At 46.1% G+C, this 18,688-nt stretch overlaps 1 protein-coding gene across 1 annotated transcript in view; it reads left to right on the forward strand.

The window, feature by feature from the left end:
* Nucleotides 1-18,688, forward strand: part of REC114 (REC114 meiotic recombination protein) — a 110,109-nt gene that overhangs the window by 67,694 nt on the left and 23,727 nt on the right. Inside the window, 1 exon segment of the mRNA XM_065558600.1 lies at nt 7,461-7,666. Within this exon segment, the coding sequence (XP_065414672.1) occupies nt 7,461-7,666 (206 nt within the window).

Genomic DNA, 18,688 nt, shown 5'->3' on the forward strand with positions numbered 1-18,688 from the left:
AAATAACCAATCAATCATTCATTTTCTGATAAAGCTGTAAAACTAATCTGAAAAGTTTTCAAAATAAATCACTTAAAAATGTATAGTGTGTACTTTCTAAAAATGAAACCTACATCTATCTCTGAGTTGTGAAGAATATATATTAAGGTTACAACAACCCAAAGAAATGCACTTTTATGTAGAAATCCATGATTAAATTGAGTCTTCCTGACTAGTGATTTAAATCAATTTGATTTAAATGAAATCCCCCCTGATATCATCTTAATTTAAATGAGCTTCTTTTTGGACTAATTGTGTTCAAAGGACTACTTTGGTATCTTTTTAGTTTAAAAAAATTAAAAATGGCCCATAAGTTCCAGTTTTGTCAAAAAGAACACAGTATTTTGAAAGCCTATAGCAAGAATGAATTTTGGGCAGAGGGCCAGTAATTTGATTTTGAATAGTAATTGCTATTAACAATTTTTTTTATCTAAAATTTATATATGGCCCTTTTTCCCAACTGCATTCATAACAGATTAACAGTCCCCTGATATTCTAGCTCATGTAGCTGAATCAGACAATGATTTAAGTGGGGCAGATTTAAGAGTTATACAGACCATTTTTAGAACATGCAGTAAAAGGCAAAATTTGGTAAGAGAATTCAGCAAATAGGAATTTTTTTCAAATAACTCCCCATTCCAACAATTCTAGACGCTAATGATATATTTTTTAAAGTTTTCCTTGTTTTACATATGCAAAAGCATTATTTTTATTTAAATTCCTGCTAGATATTGAATACCCTTCACTGTTTCACTAATCTTGTTGCCTAGATTGTTCACATTTTCCCAACATTTAGGGTGACATTCTGGCACCATTGAAGTCCATGGCAAAACACCTACAGATTTCAATATGACCATTATTTTATTCTTAAAGTTTTTTGTTCCAGGTCTAATCTTTAATAAGACCAGATCAAATTTTAAAAGAATCCTCCCTCTAAAAAGCAAAAACCTGCAAATTAAAGCATATCTAAGGCAAAAGATCTAAGGAGGAAATACTGTCAAGACTATTAGCTAGTTTTCAGTAACCCAAATAATTGAGACGGCTCTATTTCAAAGCTTTCATGTACAGAAGCTGATTTCCAAGATTTTCCTTTTGTTTCCCATCTCCAGTTGTGTATTGAAGTTTTTACTTTAAGGTTTGGCATTGTTATGTATCTTGGCTATTATTTTTACCCTTTCAGCTTACAAAAAAGAGAGGATAGAGGTATTGCTGAAACTAAAATCCATTAATTTTGTGCTACACTTCAGTGAGTTTTACACAGAGATCCAGAAGTTGGATATGTTGACAAGTTTAGTAAAATGTCCTTTTTAAAAAAAAAAATCAGAAGAAAAAGTCCTCTAAAATTTAGATTAGGCATTCACATCTTGATTATATCTTCCTCTGTTTGGAAAGCACATAGCACATTTCAGACACTAAAACAGAGGGCGGCAACCTTTCAGAAGCGATGTTCTGAGTCTTCATTTATTCACTCTAATTTAAGGTTTTGCGTGCCAGTAATACATTTTAACGTTCTTAGAAGGTCTCTTTCTATAAGTCTATAATATATAACTAAACTATTGTTGTATGTAAAGTAAATAAAGGTTTTTAAATGTTTAAGAAGCTTCATTTAAAATTAAATTAAAATGCAGAGCCCCCCGGACCGGTGGCCAGGACCTGGGCAGTGTGCGTGCCTCTGAAAATCAGCTCACGTGCTGCCTTTGGCACGCGTGCCATAGGCTGCCTACCCCTGTACTAAATCAATAATGGTGTTTTTCTTGAATGAAAGATAATAGCAAATACTTTTTTTAAAGAAGAATAACACTATAAAAATTTAAAGAAAATTAAAACCAAGCAGAGGGATATCTAATCCTAGCTCCTCTGAAAGTTTGTTTTATTTCTCAAAGCCATTTTAGCTCTTTTGACTGTCACTATAGTGGGCTATTATCTTCATCTCTTCTTCCAGAGAAAAATTATTTTAAACCATGTTGTTTCTAAGCAAATCATTTCAGTATATGAAGTGGAGTGTTGCTTATTAACTATATCCTGGGCTAATAAACACTTCAGACAAGGGGTGGCAGAAGCTTCCTAACCCTGGGGGGGGCCCCCCAACAGCACCCAAACCATGGCCCCGCTCCCCTTCCCTGTCTCTCACCCCCTGTCCTTACGGACAGTAAAAAGTGGGAAGACCATGGCTCCCCGGCCCTCCCCCTGTTCCGGCACCTCTGCTTCAGACTACAAGTTTGTTTATCCAAGGATAGGATTGATACCTCATAAATAGGAAGTGCCCTCAAGTTATATAAATATTTACATGATTGATAGTGAAGGAAACTTTAAAACACTGTAAGCAAACAGAATTATGAATAATCTTGTATTGTGATTCATATTACAGCTTCTTACTTATTCAAGGCACAAAACTCTTCTGGTTGTCAACTATCCCCCAAAATTATATAGTCAGTCAGTTACCTCCATATATAAAAGTATTCTTTTATAAAAATCATCACTCAGTGTGTACTTTAAGATAGTTGTAGGAAGCAATATTCCTTAATATACTTTATTTTCACCGAAATTCTATTGGTGACTAAGCACAATATATATGATCGGACTATTTAAAAATCCTTACAGGGTACACTCTGCACTTGAATAGCACACAGCTATGCATCGGAGTTTATGCTCATATCCATTTATATATGCTCCTTAGCTAGATCGTTGCTGCCTTCCTCCTACATAAAGAAAATAAATGTCTATAACAAAAATAAATCAATGATGAACAGCAATTCAATGATTAGCACAAATGTTTTAGCTTTTGTGTAATTCAGATCCACATATACACAGCGAGGGAACAATAGCTCATCAGAGCTGGAGTGTATTTAAAAATTTTACAGTGCCCCCAAAAAACCCTATAGATATTATTTGTCTCTTGTGAAAATCTCCCAAAATGAGTTCAAATTAAAATGTAATTTCTGATTTTGTCCCATATAGGTAAATTCTCCTATTAAAAATATGCCTTGCATCTCCATGTGTTACTTCTGAACTGTGAGAAGTTGATCAAATTGCCATATCAGCTCAATAAACTAGAAGAAAAATCCCACAAGCTTCTCATGGTACAATGGATAAAGAGAAAGTTAAAAATCGGAACCATCACTTCGACATTTTTCCATTTAAAAAGCATTAGAACAGGGTTATTTATTTGCAGTGCTTTTAAAACACATTATATAATAGCTGTGCCTGTAATAATATGGCAGATTTTACTACTGCGATGAGTTGCTTCATCTTTACTAGTCAGAGACTTGGAAGTTAAATGTGAAGTCCTCTAAATTTATGTAGATCACTGAACAGTTTACTGATCCGGTCATAAAAGAAAAAATAGGATAAATATAATATTGGCTTAGTGATGTGGAGCTCTATTCAGAAACACCCAGGATCAACTAAGCATTGTCCATCTAAATGAGACTTGTTCATGTTTGGTATCGTAAGCCCATTTTCTGTTTTAAAATGTCAAGAGCAGCATAAAAGTCTGAATAATTTGCACATCACAAGCTTTTGCATCCTGCATACTGTTAAGTATATAAATCAGCCCTTACAGCATGTTTCAGAGTAGCAGCCGTGTTAGTCTGTATCCTCAAAAAGAACAGGAGTACTTGTGGCACCTTAGAGACTAACAAATTTATTAGAGCATAAGCTGACAGGTGACAGCCTTCAGCCCCCAACTAAAACCTCTCCAGCGCATCATCAGAGATCTACAACCTATCCTGAAAGATGATCCTTTACTCTCACAGATCTTGGGAGACAGACCTGTCCTTGCTTACAGACAACCCCCCAACCTAAAGCAAATACTCACCAGCAACCACACATCACTGAACAAAAACACTGACCCAGGAACCTATCCTTGTAACAAAGCCCGATGCCAACTCTGTCCACATATCTATTCAAGTGACATCATCATAGGACCTAATCACATCAGCCATACCATCAGGGGCTCGTTCACCTGCACATCTACCAATGTGATATATGCTATCATGTGCCAGCAGTGCCCCTCTGCCATGTACATTGGCCAAACCAGACAGTCTCTAAGCAAAAGAATTAATGGACACAAATTTGACATCGGGAATCATAATACTCAAAAACCAGTGGGAGAACACTTTAACCTGTCTGGCCATTCAATGACAGACCTGCGGGTGGCTGTCTTACAACAGAAAAACTTCAAAAACAGACTCCAACGAGAGACTGCTGAGCTGGAATTGATATGCAAAGTAGATACAATCAACTCAGGATTGAATAAGGACTGGGAATGGCTGAGCCATTACAAACATTAAATCTATCTCCCCTTGTAAGTATTCTCACACTTCTTATCAAACTGTCTGTACTGGGCTATCTTGATTATCACTTCAAAAAAATTTTTCTCTTACTTAATTGGCCTCTCAGAGTTGGTAAGACAACTCCCACCTGTTCATGCTCTCTGTATGTGTGTATATATATCTCCTCAATATATGTTTCACTCTATATGCATCCGAAGAAGTGGGCTGTAATCCACGAAAGCTTATGCTCTAATAAATTTGTTAGTCTCTAAGGTGCCACAAGTACTCCTTTCCTTACAGCATGCACGCTCACGTGAAAGACATGCATGACAGATACTTGAATCCTTTTTTGGCCTGCATTTTCAAAGTAATTTACAGAATTATATCTAGTAGTTACAGTTTCCAGTCTTTTGTGTGATGTGACTTCTATCAAGGCGGATGCCATCAAACTCACCTTGGAAATTATACAGCATCCATCTGGTGAGGGGTTTTATAAGATATTGTTTCAGTATTTCAAAACAAGTTCTCCATTCATTATATAATTAAAAGGTAACATTATGTGAGACTCTGTTACCATTGTATGCATTATTGGCTATTCCATGAGTGCAAAGTGATCCAGAACCTCATGGAACTGAGGGCATTGTTTATGCGGGAGTGGATTGAGTGAGACTGGTTTTCACTAATAAGTGCTTCCAAAGACAGTTTCAAAAAGTGATTATAATAGCCTTTCATTTAAGGAGCATCTTTCATCGTGAAGAATCCCAATATGCTTTGTAAGATCTAGCACAGAGGTTCTCAAACTGGGGGTTGGGACCCCTCAGGGGCTCATGAGGTTATTACATGGGAGGTCGTGAGCGGTCAGCCTCCACCCCCAAACCCTGCTTTGCCTCCAGCATTTATAATGGTGTTAAATATATTTAAAAGTGTTTTAATTTATAAGGGGCTTGCTATGTGAAAGGGGTCACCAGTACAAAAGTTTGAGAACCACTGCTCTCATGGTCCCTCATACTCTAGTAGAGTGGATTTCTAATAAGGCCTCACTACTGGCAGACTGCAAGTAACAGTCTTATAGGGGAGAGCTCCAGCCCCCTGTGTGGGGTGAGGCACAACACTCCTTAGCCCACAGACACCTGGCTGGGGAAGACAGTAATTAACAGCCTATAATTAGCCATCTGTGAGGGAGCTCTGGCCCTCTGGGCAAGGCAGAACCACAAACAGTCTTAAGCCCTCAGCCACCTGGCTGGGGCAGACAACACATAGGGCCTTCTGGCCTAGGAGTTAATAGGCCGCTACCCAAGGGGTGTGGGCTGACAGCAGGGGGTAGGGGAACCCAGGCCCACCTAACTTCACCAGGTCCCAGCCCAGGGCCTTAACAGTGGCTGAGTGCTTCACCACTGGGTCAGTGGGGAATCCAGACAACACACTGACTCACACTCCAGCAGCAGAACTGGACTAGAGTCTGGTCCCCCTGGACTATTTCCTACCACAGTCTGGGTGTAGGGTCCCATGGTCCAAAGATCCCCTGTCTCCTCAGGGTATTCAGCTACTGATAGCTCTGGCAGCTCCTTGGGGTCCTCATCTGCCTCCCCTGATGGCAAGGCGGCAGGGCTAGGCTAGGCTCTCCTTGTAGGGGCATTTGCTCCCTAAAAGAGACCTCCACTCTCCTGTGGCTCAGCAGCAACTGAAGTCCAGGACGCTCCTTTTCTATTTCCTGTCCTGCCCTGGTACTTCCAGTGAGCAGGGGTGGGGTAGATTTGGCTCTGCCCACGCAGGGAGGGAGGTCACTCTGTCTCACTACATAAACTTAAACAGCGGTACAAATTATACTCAGAGCATTTTCTCCACCATTGAAGTGCAGCTAACTCTGGGGTAGAAGGCAACAACTGCTTAACTATGCATATTCACACTAAACTGTGGGTTCAGGAGGGTCTGAAATGAAGAATAACTTAATAAATTGAAACTGTAAGGAAAATTTAGGAATGGAAAATGTAATTACCATGTAATAATAATACCAGAGTCAGAATTTGGCCTGGATTCCATGGCTAATACCTCTGCTCTTCTCTGTAGTGCTGTTGGTTTTTAGTGGCAAAAAGTGGTCAGAACTTGGTTTGTATCCTCTAAAAGATTCTACATTCCTTCTGTCATTATTAAACCAATGTCCCAGAGAGGGCCCTTAATTGGACCCTGGGACATTAGTTTAATAATGACAGAAGGAATGTGCTTCTTACTTCCCCAGAAATACTTGCAGCAGCCTGCTTTATCTTTTGGCAATCTCTGATTCAAGTAATTGCCCAAGCCTCACCAGGCTTAGATGGTGAGAGTTCTGATTAGTCTTTGGTGGTCTGGCTGCAGGCAGAGTGTTACTTGTCAGGAAATCACATTTGCAGCCATGGATGCTAGTAGTTAAACATTCATGGCCTTTATGTTAGCCAGTGTTGCATTAGAAATGCAGTGAACCATCAACTTTCCAAAAATTTTAAAGCGATAAATTGAAGTTGAATATGCCTTAATATTTCAGCATCAACTTATGGCAGACTGAAAATTCTCCCTTTAAGATGCAGATAAATAGTGGAATGTGCAAAAGTAAAAGCTTCTTGCTTACATTTCCTGGTTCCATATTTACACTGGAAAAACAGCTTTGACTATTTGATAAAATGTTTCTGGTGTAGCTCCTTTGGAGTAAATGAAGATGAAATTAATAGGCAGCAGGTTTAAAACAAACAAAAGGAAGCATTTATTCACACAATGCACAGTCAACCTGTGGAATTCTTTGCCAATCAGTGGTTATTAGCCAGCATGGGCAGGGATGGTGTCCCTAGCCTCTGTTTGCTGGGAGCTGGGAATGGGTGACAGGATGGATCACTTGATGATTATCTGTTCTGTTCATTCCCTCTGGGCACCTGGCATGGGTCACTGTTGGAAGACAGGACACTGGGCTAGATGGACCTTTGGTCTGACCCAATATGGCCGTTCTTATGTTCTTATACAGCAAGGAGAAAGTTAACCAACCTTGTGTTTATAGTTGGTGCAGTGATCCAGTAATTATCACTATTTTGTTTTGGCTACAATAAATACAAATTTAATTAAAAATAAAATGGTTTGGTGGGATGCACACTCAAATTAATTTCTCTTTTTGGCTTTAAACAGAATGAATGCCGCATGTTTCGTATTCAGTTTGGTGGAGATTCAAAAGAGCAGGCGCTGGAACACTGCTATAATTGTGTGCAGAAACTTGCAGACTATGTAACAGTTCAGGTAACAGATGAACAAAGCCAAGAGCTGCACCAAGGTCATAGTCAGCTGGCTAACAGTGAAAGTCAAGTGAAGGACTTTGAACAAAATACATCGATGCTGCATGGAGTAAGCTGGCAGAGTGTATGTGTGTGAAACTAAGAAAAATAATGGTTGCCTTCTTTAAATGCCATGTCCATACTCCTTTAGGCCAGTGGTTTTCAACCTTTTTTCATTTGAGGACCCCTACAAATTTCAAATGGAGGTGCGAACCCCTTTGGAAATCTTAGACAGATGTCTGTGGATCACAGGATGAAAACCACTGCTTTAGGCCCACAGCTTAGATGTGTAGTCTAATAAGAATATGGTCCTTGTATGGTTGTTGGGTATGAGAGATCACTATTTTAATCCTGTTTCATAATACAAATTTTTGAAAAGAGGCATTTCATCTATGCATTTGTTCAGAAACAAAACTATGCTAGCTGCTAATGTAGTATCTAATTGACAAGCAGACCGGTATCAAGATAAATCCTTTATTATGAACAAGAACTACGTATAGCAATGAGGTAACAAACTTCCTACTACTCTGTGTAGCTTCAGACTGTGACTCCCGTATCCTGGGCTTCTTTGTTTCTGCCCAGCAGGAAGTATGTCACATGACACTTTTTGATACTGTCTCACATGACCTTCTCATAAACAAACTAGGGAAATACAGCCTAGATGAACCTACTATAAGGTGGGTGCACTACTGGTTGGGAAAGCATTCTCAGAGTAGTTATTAATGGTTCTGTAGCAAGGCGGTGTGGTCCCCCCTCTCCCCCCCCCCCCGAGAGGGACGAGCCCCTCTGGACACCAAAGTGTCAGTGTGTTGTGGCCAGGATCTCCACTGACTCAGTTGCAGGCCTTCTACCGCTGCTAGGGCCCTGGGCTGGGACGCAATGGAGTGGGTGGGCCTGCGTCCCCCCTGCCACCCAACTTGGGTCCCCCAGGGACCCCAACTTGTGGGTGGCAGTCTCCCCCTCTCCCAGGCCCCTCTGAGCCAAGAGCCTGGGCTTGTTTACCTGCCTTTCCTCAGCCCCTGCCTGAGGGCCTGAGCCATTGACTCTCTGCTGCCCCACTTTGACCCAGGACCAGGGTCTGCAAATTACATAAACTGTTGCTCAGCTCCTGACTGAGGACCTGAGCCCTTGACTCGCTATTCCTGTCGACCATGGGCTGGCACAAATAACTGTCAGTGTTTGCCTTTATTGCTGCCGCGGTGAGAGACTCCCACAGCCAGGCTTATTCCCATCAACAACTGGAAGGAAGTAGCGAGGCGGTGTGGTCCCCTGCCGCCCCGGAGAGGGACGAGCCCCGGCTAAACCCCTCTACACATGGTGGAGAATGCGGGCAGTGGTCCCCCAATCCCTGTGAGTAGGGAGTCTTAGGAGGAATGTGCCCAGGACGACCATGGATATGGACCAGCTCATTAAGTTCCTGGCTGAGAGCCAGCAGCAGGCAGCCCAGCTTCAACAGCAGCAAGTGGCAGCCCAGCTCCAACAGGAGCAGCAGCTGGTCCAACAGTTAGGGGCACAGCAGCAACAGCTGATTTTGGAGCTGGGACGCCAGCACCTGGATCACCAGCGACAATGCCTGCAGCAGTTGGCAACTCTGCTCCTCCGTCCTGCGGAACCCCAGCTGGGAGATGCTGTTGGGCCGTCCAGCATAGCCCCGCCAATCTGGCTGACCAAGATGAGCCCCAACAATGATCCCGAGGCCTTCCTCGTGACCTTTGAGAGGGTGGCATTAGTCGTGGGGTGAGTCCGAGATCAGTGGGCCACCCTCCTGGCCCCATATCTGACCGGGTCAGCCCAAACTGTGTACCGCGGGCTATCAACGGAGGAGGCACGGGACTACACCCGGGTAAAGGCGACGATCCTAGATGCCTTGGATGTCAGCCTGAAAACCTTCCAGCAACGGTTCCAGAGTCTGACCTTCCCTATGGGTGCCTGACCTCGGTTGGTGGCCCAGGAGCTGAGGCAGGCATGCAAGCAGTGGCTACAGCCCGAGAGGCGAACCCCAGACGAGCTCACTGAGCAAGTTATTATGGAACAATTCATCAACATCCTCCTGCAAGGAAGGGTCTGGGTGCTCTGCCATCGGCCTGCTATGCTGGCCGCCACCGTCACTCTGATGGAGGATTTCCTCACGGCTGAAGCCCTGGAGGGGACCGGCGATTCAAGCCCACCCACCAGGGCCTGAGTGCCCTAACCTAGAGAAGAAGGGGAACGCCCGGACCGAACTGCAAAACTCTTCACGGGGCAAGGAGTATAGACGACCTGAGGTGCCAGTTTGACAAGCCCAGCGACCCTTGAGCCAGGGATTAGGGGGACCAATTGAAGCACCCCCAGGGACCCCATGGGAACGTCCGCCCAGCCTGGGCGTCCAGAGCTCCGGACCCTGTTTCTACTGCGGGAAATACGGACACCTGCAATGTGACTGCACTGAGATGGACTGCAGCTTCGGTCACACGTGCACGGGAGAAACCTGCGCCCAACGGCAGCACCCCACCCAGATTACGGTGCCAGTAGTCATTGGGGATTGCCTGGCCCTGGCCCTGGCCCTTACTGATTCAGGCTGCGGCCAGATGCTAATCCGCCAAAGCTTAGGCTGACCCGCACCTAAGGATGATTCAACTGCAATGCATCCACGGTGATGTCCGGCCCTACCCCAGTGCCCAAGTCCGGCTAACCATGGACAGGGTCATGTGGTTGATGGTGGTCAGCCTGGATTCTCAGCTAGCCTACCCAATGATCCTGGGTCGTGATTGGCCCGAGTTCCCAGAGGTCCTTCGCTCGAGTGCTGAGAAAGGTCCTGAGGTCTCCCCAGTGTTGGAAGGGGGCTGCCCCGAGACCCACTCCGAGGAGGGGGAGGAACCAGACCCCAACGGACAGGGAGGAGAACCTGAGGACTCCCCACCGGGGCCCGCCATTGAACCCATGCTTAACACTGACTTTTGTCGGGACCAAAGGGAGGACCCTACCCTCAGTCAAGCATATCAATGGGCCGTCAATGGGACCCTGATCGATCAGTCCTGGGCAAAGCAGTGGGCCCATTTCGAGTTGCGCCGTGACCATCTCTATTGGGTGGAATGAGATCCCCACACCGGAGAGCTCCAGACCCAACTTCTCATGCCTCGATGTTACTGATGAGCTGTAATGAAACTCGCCCACAGCATCCCGGCTGCAGGGCACTTGGGCCATGAAAAGACCCTCGCCCGAATTCTGACGCAGTTCTTCTGGCCCGGTGTACACCAGAAGGTGAGGAACTATTGTAGTTCCTGTCCAGAATGTCAGTAGCTGCTCCCTCACGGACGCCCAAGGCCCTGTTGATTCCCATGCCCATTGTAGAAACGCCGTTCGAGCAAGTTGGCATGGACTTGGTGGGCCCCCTTCCGAAAAGTATTGCCAGTTTTCAGTACGTACTGGTCATCGTGGACTATGCCACCCGTTTCCCTGAAGCAGTATTGCTACAGAACATCACCGCCCAAACCATCACCGACAAGCGCGTGTAGGTCTTCACCTGCCTGGGCCTGCCACGGGAAATCCTTACCAACCGGGGCAGCAACTTCACCTCACGGCTGCTGTGGCAGGTATGCAACCTCCTGGGGATTAAGCAGCTGTGCACCTCCGTCTACCACCTGCAAACGGATGGCTTGGTTGAACAGTTTAACCGTTCCCTGAAGGACATGCTGCGCAAGTTTCCCCCAGATGACCTACACCGGTGGGATCAGCTACTCTCGCCCTTGCTTCTGGCCATCTGTGAGGTGCCCCACTCCTCCATGAAATTTCCCCCCTTTGAGCTATTGTATTGACGTCACCCGCAGGGGTTGCTGGACCTCATGTGTGAGACATGGGAGCAAGCCTGGTCACTGATCCAGTGCCTCCTGAAGTACGTCCTCCAGCTTCAGGAATGCCTCACTTAGGCAGGAGCCCTAGCTCGGGAAAACTTGAAGGCAGGAAGCTCAGGCCCAAGCCTATAACCAGGACACAGATCCGTGACTTCAAACCGGGTTCTGCTCCTCCTGCCCTCGAGCGAGTCAAAGTTACTGACCCATTGGCAAGGGCCCTCTGAGGTGGTCCGAAAGGCCGGGCCCGTCACCTATGAAATCAACCAGCCCAACCGGCACAAGAAAACTCAACGATACCTGAAGCCTTGGTGGGCACGAGAGGACCTATTAATTAACCCTTGCCCACCAGAGCCAGAGCTGGGCCCCTGTGCACCCCTGACAGAGGACCCTGTGGGCTCCAGCTCGGGAAGACACTTACCAAGGAGCAATATAAGCAGACCCAGTGCCTCCTGCAGGCATTCCCATGAACCTTCACAATCCAACCGGGCTACATGACCCTACTCCATCATACCATTCAGATGGAGCCTGGGGTGGTGATCTGGGAACCGACCAGGCCCTTGCCTCACCACATTTGGCAAGTCGTCAAGAAGGAAGTACAGGCTACGCTAGACCTGGGAGTCATCGAACCATCGCAGAGCGAATGGCGCAGCCCAGTAGTGCTGGTACCCAAGCCCGATGGAACACAGCGCTTCAGTATCAACTTCTGATGTGTCAACGCCATTTCAAAATTCAATGCGTCTCCTATGCTCCATGTAGATGAACTGCTGGGCCGTTTAGGGGAGGCCCGCTTCTTCGCCACCCTCGTCTGAGCAAAGGTTACTGGCAGATTCCCCTCGACCCCGACTCCAGGGAAAAGACTGCATTTGCCACCACCACAGGCCTGTATCAATTTACTCGGATACCCTTCGGCATCCATGGGGCACCGGCAACGTTTCAACAGCTGATGGACTGCATCCTCCGACCCCACCAAGACTACGCTGCAGCATATCTGGGTGATGTGGTTGTTTACAGCTGCCATTGGGAGGACCACCTAGAGAGGGTAGCTGCGGTCCTGAGGTCCCTGTGGGCAGCTGGGTTGACAGCCAATCTAAAAAAATGCCGCCTTGGATGGCAAGAGACCACGAATCTTGGGTACATCATGGGGAGAGGACAAGTGAAGCCCCTTATGGGAAAGGTTCAGGCCCTGGCAGCCTGCCCGTTGCCCATCACGAAGCACCAAGTGCGCCAGTTCCTGGGACTTGCCGGCTACTATCAGCATTTTATTCCCTGATTGTGTCCATCACAGCCCCCTTGACTGGACTTTTAACCAAGGACAGCCCCCAGTGTCTGGTTTGGACCCCAGAGTGCGAAGACGCCTTTCAGACATTCAAAGAGAGTCCCTGCCACGAACCTGTTCTATATAGCCCAGACTTTGACCAGGAGTTCATCCTCCAAACGGACGCCTTGGAGGTAGGACTTGGGCCATCCTGTCCAAGGAGATCGATGGAGAACAACACCTGGTCATGTATATTAGCTGGAAATTGTTTCCTTGGGAGAAGAACTACGCGGTGGTAGAGAAGGAGGCCCTTGCGGTGAAATGGGCTTGTGATGCCCTGTGTTACTACCTCCTCAGGGGCCCATTCACGTTGGTCACCGACCATGCCTCACTCCAATGGCTGGCCAAAATGAAAAATAATAATGCAAGAATAATGCAATGGTACCTGGCAGTACAGCCCTATGCTTTTACTGTTCGCCATAGAGTAGGTAAAGACCATGCGAATGCAGACTTTCTGTCCCGGCTGGGAGGTATGGAAGGGTCTGGCCCTGACAAGTGGGAGCCAGACTTGATGGGGATGTGTGTGTGTAGTGAGGCAGTGTGGTCCCCCACCGCCCCAGAGAGGGACGGGCCCCTCCAGACACCAAAGTGGACGGAGCCAGCGAGTCCTGCACCCGCCCCTCAGAGGTCAAGACACAGGATGGGAAGTATAAAAGCCCAACCCCAGAGCTCACTGGAGGAGCAGCTGCCAGAGAGGCCAGATGCCTGCTGCCTAGTTCTCAGTTGGGAGACCCCTCCAACCAGCAGCGGACCCGAAGACTGGCCTGCCCGACCAACGCTTAACGCTGACCAGAGCCCGGAGGAGCTGCCAAGTCTTGTCCCTCACCAGTTACCCAGAGGAGCTGCCAAGCCTACCCCTCGCCAGTTACCCTGAGGAGCCCATGGTACGTGACCCCCAAGAGGACTCCGTCCGGAACCAGATACCTCTAGAGGGGGAGTTAGGAAGTACCCCAGGGGCAGCCGACCCAAGTCTGGCTGTAGCACTGCCAGAGCCTATGTCAGTGTGTTGTGGCCAGGATCCCCACTGACTCAACAGCAGGCCTTCTGCCGCTGTTAGGGCCCCAGGCTGGGACGCAGTGGAGTGGGTGGGCCTGCGTCCCCCACTGCCACCCAACTGGGGGGTGGCAGTCTCCCCCTCTCCCAGGCCCCTCTGAGCCAAGAGCCTGGGTTTGTTGTTTACCTGCCTTTGCTCAGCCCCTGCCTGAGGGCCTAAGCCATCGACTTTCTACTGCCCCGCCCCAACCCAGGGCCTGGGCCTGCAAATTACATAAACTGTTGCTCAGCTCCTGCCTGAGAACTTGAGCCCTTGATTCGCTATTCCCGCCGACTACAGGCCGGCATGAATAACTGTCTGTGTTTGCCTTTATTGCTGCCGTGGTGAGAGACTCCCACGACCAGGCTAATTCCTCGTCAACAATTGGAAGGAAGTAGCGAGGTGGTGTGGTCCCCCGCCGCCCCGGAGAGGGACAAGCCCTGGCCAAACCCCTCTACAGGTTCACAAACAAATTAGAAGGGCATATCAAGTGGGGTCCTGCAGGGATCTGTCCTGGATCCAGTTCCATTGAATATCTTCATAAATCATTTGAATAATGGCATAGAGAGTACACTTATAAAGTTTGCAGATGATACCAAGCAGACAGGTTGCACATGCTTTGGAGAACAGGATTAGAATTCAAAATGATCTTGACAAACTCAAGAGATGGTCTGAAATAAATAGGATGAAATTCAATAAGGAAAAATTCAAAGTATTACACTTAGTAACCAATAATCAATTTCTGAAATACAAAATGGGAAATGACTGCCTAGGAAGGAGTACTGCAGAAAAGGATCTGAGGGTTATAGTGGATCACAAACTAAAAAATGAGTCAACAATGTAATACTGTTGCCAAAAAAAGTCAACCTTGTTCTGGAATGTGTTGGCAGGAGTGTTGTAAGCAAGACACGAGAAGTAACTCTTCAAGTCTACTCAGCACTGATAAGGTCTCAATTGGATTATTATGTCTAGTTCTGAGCACCGCACTTTGAGAAGGCTGTGAACAAACTGGAGAAAGTCCAGAGGAGAGCAAGAAAAATGATTAAAGTCTAGAAAACATGACCTATGAGGAAAGATTGAAAAAAATGGGTTTGGTCTGGAGAAGAGACAAGTGAGGGTGGATATGGCAGTGTTCAAGTATGTGTAAAAGGCTGTTACAGAGGAGGGTGATAAATGGTTCTTTTTAACCACTGACGACGGGACAAGAAGTAAATGGATTTAAATGGATTTAAATTGCAGCAAGGGAGATTTGGGTTAGACATTAGGGAAAATCGTGGAATTTCTGTCATTGGAGGTTTTTAAGAATGGGTTAAACAAACAACTGTCAGCAGTGCTTAATCTGAGAGGTGTCGGGCTCAAGCTGAGTGGCCAGAGAGCAGTGGCTGCTGGCTGAGTGCCCAGCTCTGAGGGCAGCGCTACTGCCAGCAGCAGTGCAGAAGGAAGGATGGCATGGTATTTCAGAACTCTTAACAGTGGTACAGTGCTTGGGTTAACCTGTGATTAGAGGACAGAATATACCATTTAGTTTATAATGAATCCAACTAGTAGGGTGCTCTGTGTTCTGCAGTTCCAAGACCATGGAATTTGCCACAGAAGTCAGCAGTTTTGTAGAATTTCCCTTTTTGCTTCAGCCAGGTGTGCAATATTTTGTTCTGTCTTCCTGCTCTGTCAGGATATGTGTCTTCTCCAGTTTTCCCTATAAAGGGGAGTTAGATTACTGTTCCTTGGAACCAGGTAGTAGGAGTTTGGAAACTTAGACTGGAGTCCCACTTACAGACAAGTGCAAAGTGCAGGAAGTTCTGAGGCAGGCTGCTTAGAGATCTTTATACAGTAACTCCTCACTTAACGGTATAGTTATGTTCCTGAAAAATGAGACTTTAAGCGAAATGATGTTAAGCAAATCTAATTTCCCCATAAAAATTAATGTAAATAGGGGGGGTTAGGTTCCAGGGAAATTTTTTTTGCCAGACAAAAGGCATTATATACATATACAGTATAAATTTTAAACAATTTTAAAGAAACAATTTAATACTACAATCATCATTGCTGAGTCTGAAGCTTGGTTGAGGTGGTGGAGTCAAAGTGGAAGAGGGTGGATTGTCCAGCCGCTCCTCTTGCTGTTCTTGCTGAACTTTACAAACTCGAAAAAACACATCTAGAGATTGTTTTTTTGATTTTCTTTTTTTTTCTTGGTAAATTTCTTTATAGAAAGTCATTAGATGACCAACTCCCCTAATCACTTTGGAACTGCGTTCCCTGTCAGGATCGTCATCACTAAGGATTTGCAAGCCAGCTTCAATCATTTGGAAAGCTTCTGTGAAGGCTGATTCCCCACTCTGGCACTTTGAGTGCAGAAGGTGGGGGACCGCAAGGATTCTAAAAATTAATACTAGCCACTCCAGGCTTGTATTAAACTCCCAAGGTTACAGCTTTACTCTGACCCTGGATTGGTAAATGCAAGAGCAAAACCCCTTTCAGAGCCCAGGAAGGCGCACTTGGGAATTCCTTCCTGTGAGGTTCCCTTAAGCCCTTTAACCCCCCTTCCGCGGAAGAGCTGAGAAAGAAAAACAAAGGAAATCAGCTGTTGCCACCAGCTAATTTAAACAACATGAACACAAAACTCTTAGACACAGAAATCCAATCCTGTTCTTAAAAAAGTAAAATTTTATTTAAAAAAAAAGAAAAGAAAATACAATTGGAAACTCAGGCATTTGCTAGATTTAAAAAAAAACAAACTACAAGGATTAAGCATCAACAATAGCTTTCTTGAGGTCCAGTTTAAAGGTTACAAGCAAAACAAAAGAACCTGGGGTTAGCACTGAGGAGTCCACAAGACGTAAAGAAATAAAAAGAGATAAACCTAGTTGTGTCTTCCTAGACATTTCCTGATCTACTTACATATCTGGGGTTTCATATGAGTAGTTTCTAGGTATGATACCGATGATTTTTTTCATACCTGGCCCAAGATTCTTACAGCATAACTCTGCCCTGTCTGCCTCTCCCCTGGAGAACAACAGCAGACAGACAAAAGGGAAGTCTTGTTTCAATTTTAAAAAGTTCTAGCCTTCCCCATCAAGTTTTAAGACACCTCAGTTAGAGTAGGGTTACCATACGTCCTCTTTTTCCCGGACATGTCCGGCTTTTCGGCAGTCAAACCCCCGTCTGGGGGGAATTGCCAAAAAGCCGAACATGTCCGGGAAAATGGCGGCTCTGCTCCTCCCCTGACTCTTCGGCTCTGTTTAAGAGCCGAGCTGCCCGAGCGCTATGGGCTTTAGGCAGCCCCCTTGCCTCCGGACCCCAGCCGCCGGCCGGGCACTTCCCCTCCCAGGCTCCGGCGGCGCAGGGTCCAGAGGCACGGGGGCTGCCCGAAGCCGGTAGCGCTCGGGCAGCCCGGCTCTTAAACAGAGCCGAAGAGTCGGGGAGGAGCAGAGCCACCGCGGCTGGAGGCTCTGCTCCTCTTCGACTCTGTTTAAAAGCCGGGCTGCCCGAGTGCTACCGGCTTCGGGCAGCCCCCGTGCCTCCGGACCCTGCGCCGCCGGAGCCCGGGAGGGGAAGTGCCCGGCCAGGTGCCCACTCACTTCCTTTTACCTATGTATAGCAGTGAGACTTTTTAACCCTTTACAGATAGAGCAATTAGAGAACCGCTACTAAGAGGAATTTTATAGCTTCTGGCTGGCTGGGTGTCCATAAAATGGAGCTTCCCCCCCCTTCATTTATTACAGCTTCAGAAAGACGTTAGGCAGTCAAATTTCAATGGGTTGGTTCTTCTTTTACTTCTTAGCCCCCTTTTTCCATTGCTCTCGTCACCTCTAGTTGCATTAGATCTTCATTGGTTAGCTCTTCTCCATGTGATTGCAGAAGTTGTGTAACATCGGAGAATAACAGAGTTCTCACTTTTTGTTTGGGTACAGCAAATCAGATACTTTACTTTCTCTCTATCAATTGCATAGAGGGAGAGAGCTAAACAGGTCTCTCAATAGGTAAACAATTACAGCAAGCATTTATACCTTTTGTTACAGACAATAATGAGCAACAGCTGCATTTTGTTTATACAAAGGTTATTCTGATATCTTGTTTTGCTCACTAATGTAGATTCTTAGTCTACATTCCATATTATCTATACAAGGTCGCAACAACTTCTCACACAGTTCTTTCCCACTCGCCTCACACATTCCTCGCTTCTACAAATCTCGCGTTATTAGGGTTACAGTTAGCATAACTCTTGCTAACGAACTGTCATGCATTGCATCCCCTTCCTGTCAGTTCTTTCTCTGCTTCCACAGCGTCTTCCACCTCATCAAAACCTGCTTTCTTGGCCAAGTCGAGGATATCTTTCTTCATAGCGGGGACAACATCTTTAAATCCTTTTAAGTCATTGACACATTCAGGCCACAACTTCCCCCAGGCACCATTCATGCATGCCTGAGTAACTTCAGCCCAGGACTCACCGATGTTATTGATGCACTTCAGGATGTTGTAGTCACGCCAAAATTGTCAAATCGTAGGTTTGCTTTCCCCATCGGTGCCTCTGATGAGCTGGTTGAAAGTACGGCGTAAGTAATACGCGTTAAATGCAGCGATGGCTCCTTGGTCCATGGGTTGGATGAGTGATGTGGTGCTAGGTGGCAGAAAGACAACTTAGACGTTTTCGCACAGGTAATCCACGTTGATTGGATGAGCCAATGCATTATCAATAAGCAATAAAATCTTGAAATCAAGATTTTCCTTGGCACAGTATTCCTTCCATGCAGGGATGGCATAGAGAGTCAGCCATTCTGAAAAAATAGCTCCAGTTATCCATGCCTTCTTATTGGATCTCCAAATGACCAGAAGATGTTCCTTTTGAAAATCCCTTGAGAGCGCGTGGTGTTTCAGATTGGTGCACTGTCAACGATTTCACCTTCATG

The sequence above is a fragment of the Chrysemys picta genome, chromosome 10, assembly GCF_011386835.1.
Source record: "Chrysemys picta bellii isolate R12L10 chromosome 10, ASM1138683v2, whole genome shotgun sequence".
NCBI lineage: Eukaryota > Metazoa > Chordata > Testudines > Emydidae > Chrysemys > Chrysemys picta.